The sequence below is a fragment of the Penaeus chinensis genome, chromosome 26 (genome assembly GCF_019202785.1).
Source record: "Penaeus chinensis breed Huanghai No. 1 chromosome 26, ASM1920278v2, whole genome shotgun sequence".
Classification (NCBI taxonomy): Eukaryota; Metazoa; Arthropoda; class Malacostraca; order Decapoda; family Penaeidae; genus Penaeus; species Penaeus chinensis.
Window position 1 is genome coordinate 4,823,119 of NC_061844.1, and position 4,248 is coordinate 4,827,366.

Sequence of the window (4,248 nt, forward strand, 5' to 3'; positions counted from 1 at the left end):
TCCTTCCTCCTTTCTCCTCCTCCCACCACCCCTTCTCCTTTCTCCTTCCTCCTTCCTCCTCCTCCCACCACCCCTTCTCCTTTCTCCTTCCTCCTTCCTCCTCCTCCCACCACCCCTTCTCCTTCCTCCTCCTCCCACCACCCCTTCTCCTTCCTCCTCCTCCCACCACCCCTTCTCCTTTCTCCTTCCTCCTTTCTCCTCCTCCCACCACCCCTTCTCCTTTCTCCTTCCTCCTTTCTCCTCCTCCCACCACCCCTTCTCCTTTCTCCTTCCTCCTTTCTCCTCCTCCCACCACCCCTTCTCCTTTCTCCTTCCTCCTTCCTCCTCCTCCCACCACCCCTTCTCCTTCCTCCTCCTCCCACCACCCCTTCTCCTTTCTCCTTCCTCCTTTCTCCTCCTCCCACCACCCCTTCTCCTTTCTCCTTCCTCCTTTCTCCTCCTCCCACCACCCCTTCTCCTTTCTCCTTCCTCCTTTCTCCTCCTCCCACCACCCCTTCTCCTTTCTCCTTCCAACACCCCTCCCTCTCCTCCTCCTCCCACCACCCCTCCCTTCCTCTCCTCCTCCCACCCCCCACCTCTCCTCCTCCTCCTCCTCTCCCCTCCTCCCTCTCCTCCCCCACACCCCTCTCTCCTCCTCCTCCTCCCACCACCCCTCTCCTCTCCTTCCTCCTTCTCCTCCTCTCCCACCACCCCTCCTCCTTCTCCTCCTCCACCCCCTCCTCTTCTCCTCCTCCCACACCCCTCTCCTCCTTCCTCCCACCCCCTCCTCTTCTCTTCCTCCTCCCCACCACCCCTCCTCCTTCCTCCTCCTCTCCCACCAACCCCTCTCCTTTCTCCTTCCCCTCCTCCCCCACCACCCCTCCTCCTCCTTCCCTCCACCACCTTCCCTCCTCCTCCTCCTCCCACCACCCCTCCTCCTTCCTCTCCTCTCCTCCTCCTCTCCACCACCCCTCCTCCTTCCTCCTCCTTCCACCACCCCTCCTCCTTCCTCCTCCTCCCCCACCCTCCTCTTCCTCCTCCTCCTCCCACCACCCCTTCTCCTCCTCCTCCTCCCACACCCCTCCTCCTTCCTCCTCCTCCCCACCACCCCTTCCCCTCCTCCTCCCTCCTCCCACCACCCCTCCTCCTTCCTCCTTCCTCCCACCACCCCCTCCTCCTTCCTCCTCCTCCCCACCACACTCTCCTTCCTCCTTCTCCTCATCCCCTCCACCACACCCTCCTTCTCCTCCTCCTCCTCCCACCACCCTCCTCCTTCCTCCTCCTCCCCCACCACCCCTCCTCCTTCCTCCTCCTCCCACACCCCTCCTTCCTCCTCCTCCTCCCACCACCACCCCTTCTCCTTCCTCCTCCTCCCACCACCCCCCTCCTTCCTTCTCTCTCCCACCAACCTCCTCCCTTCCTCTCCTCCTCCCACACCCCTCCTCCTCCTCTCCTCCTTCCTCCTCCTCCTCCTCCCAACACCCCACCTCCTTCCTCCTCCTCCCAACACCCCTCCTCCTTCCTCTCCTCCTCCTCCTCCCAACACCCCTCCTCCTTCCTCCTCCTCCCAACACCCCTCCTCCTTCCTCCTCCTCCTCCCACCACCCCTCCTCCTTCCTCCTCCTCCTCCCAACACCCCTCCTCCTTCCTCCTCCCCCTCCCAACACCCCTCCTCCTTCCTCCTCCCCCTCCCAACACCCCTCCTCCTTCCTCCTCCTCCTCCCAACACCCCTTCTCCTTCCTCCTTCTCTTCCTATTCCTCCCACCACCATTCCTCCTTTCTCCTCCTTCTCCTCCTCCTCCTCCTCTCACCACCCCTCCTCCATCTCGTGTGTGTGTGTGTGTGTGTGTGTGTGTGTGTGTGTGTGTGTGTGTGTGTGTGTGTGTGTGTGTGTGTGTGTGTGTGTGTGTGTGTGTGTGTACTGTCACTAGCCAAGATAAAGAAATAAAGAAAGAATGAAAGAAAAAAAGTCCTATACAGAACTTATCTTTTGTTGTTCCTCTAATGACAGTAACTGGTAAAAGATATTTCTTACTATTCACTAGATCCCCCACTGCCTATACCAGTAAGAGGCCTGATATCCTCTTACAAACTCTAAATGACGTTTGTAGGAAGTAACCAAACTCGGCATCGTAAACAGCTTTCAATTTTTTTCAAAATACCTTTTTTCTTTTTTTATGGATGGAATAATGATCACTAAATACAGGAGGTCAGAGAGGCAGCCAAACAGACAGACAGAAACTGGCAGATACAAAAACAGGCAAACAGATAAGCAGGCAGATATAGAGACTGGCAGACAAAGAGAAAGGAAGGCAGAGAGGACAGCAGACAGTGACAGGCAGACGGACATGCAAGCAGATAGAGGGAATGGCAAAACTAGAGACAGGGAAATAGAGAGACAGGCAGATAGACAGACAGATAAATGGGCAGACACGCTAGACTGACTATTAGCCATGATCATCCAACCTCTCCACCATTTCATTGCAGTGCAACATTGCTAAGACAACAGCATTTAAGAGTCACAATGAAGAATGCATGTCAAATTAAGAAACAGTTTATAGTTTCCAATAATGATTAAGACGTCCCTTTAATAACTTTTTTTTTGTCTGAATAGTCATCACTATTCTATCTCCACATATTCATATCTCGTAACACATAATCCTCTTGTTTCTCTCTTCCCTCCCTCCCTCCTCCATTCTGCTTCCCACCTCCCCTTGCCCCTATCCCCCCTTCCCCTTACCCCTAGGACGGTCCCCCTGGGCCTAATTTATTGGACAAATTGATTTTGACACACAGTTATAAATTATAAATTAATAATAATAATAATAATAATAATAATAATAATTCAAAATACTACAACTACTACTACTACTACTAATATCAATAATAACTAAAATAAATATAATAATAACAACAACAAAAACAACAACAAAAACAAATTTAAAAAGTATCACAAATAATAAAAAGCTAAAAATACTATCAGCAATAACAGCAATCTAATGACACCTTACAAAAAAACACACAGAGAGCCTTACAAGAGACAGCTCGAAGATGAGTCGGAGAATTGCAAGCAAGAGACACAGCTGAGCATCGGCAGAGTGGCCGATGAATGTGGCTACTCCTTCGGCTAACTGTGGTCTACGTAGAGGCCCTGAAGTCTTCCGAAAAATGGGTTACGTTGTTGCCACTCTGCATTAGCACTGAGAGGTTTCGAAGTCGACGTAAGTCTGGTGGAGGATTAAGTATAATTATTACCGACTATATCAATAATTATGTATAAAAATGAATAGCAATAATAAGAGTAAAAATAACAGATATAATGGTAAAAGTGATACTGAAGATGGTGATGATAAAGATAACATAAAGGAGACCGTATATTAAGGGGTCCATTTGGCATGGGTTCCCTTGACTGAAATTGAGTTAAGGGCAGTTTCACAATCATACATACAAGGAAAAACACCCCTATGAATGATAGCCCACATATTCGTTGGGAAACAGAAGTGGTGCCACAACTGTCTCCATGAAAAGAAAAGAAAAGAAAAGAAAAGAAAAGAAAAGAAGATAATCAGTAGGCAATTCACAAGTTAGAGCCTTTGCGTTTGAAATGTGGTTTATATGTGACTTCCTTATGGTGTGTGTTCACCTGTACATGTGCAATAAAGTCTACAAAGTAAGAAGTACATAGAAGAATTAATAAGGGTAAATTAACACACACAACGGCACTCCATGCCCAAACTGCCTACTGTTAGCTACCTCTTCCCTACAATCAGATGATTGATCTTGTTGAAAATTGTCTTATAATAAGTAACATCAATTACTGACCTGCCTTGGTCAGACTGTTTATTACTGAATCATTCAAAAAGCATTAGGATTGAAATATAGGAAACATATACCACAATAGACAAATTAGACAAGCTGACTGCAGAATGGACCTTGTGATGTTGAAAAATGTATCTATTATATCATTATTTTTTGTTTTTTCATATTACTGTTACTGAATTGTCAATGATATACCAAATATGTTCCTAGTATAGGCCTTTTATATTTCATATTGGAATAAGATACATTACATAGGACACATTTTGAGTTAGCTTTTCATATATAACCATGTTGTTGACTAAAAAATAATAGTAAAATAACAAGGATTTTTTGGGGTTTAATTAATTTAATCACTTTTGTTTGTTTCTTTTTTTCTTGGATTATGATTATTATTATTATTATTATTATTATTATTATTATTATTATTATTATCTATTATCATATTATTA

The 4,248-nt window shown here is 47.1% G+C and overlaps 1 protein-coding gene and 1 long non-coding RNA gene across 2 annotated transcripts in view; both read right to left on the reverse strand.

Moving 5' to 3' along the window:
* LOC125038980 overlaps nucleotides 1-2,435 on the reverse strand; it is a 5,069-nt gene extending 2,634 nt beyond the window's left edge. Inside the window, exon 1 of the mRNA XM_047632698.1 lies at nucleotides 2,426-2,435. Within this exon, the coding sequence (XP_047488654.1) occupies nucleotides 2,426-2,435 (10 nt within the window). The remainder of the gene's footprint in view (nucleotides 1-2,425) is intronic.
* Nucleotides 2,436-2,975: 540 nt separating this feature from the next.
* LOC125039120 overlaps nucleotides 2,976-4,248 on the reverse strand; it is a 32,915-nt gene continuing 31,642 nt past the window's right edge. The window contains exon 5 of the long non-coding RNA XR_007116094.1: nucleotides 2,976-3,207. This is a non-coding gene — a long non-coding RNA (uncharacterized LOC125039120). The remainder of the gene's footprint in view (nucleotides 3,208-4,248) is intronic.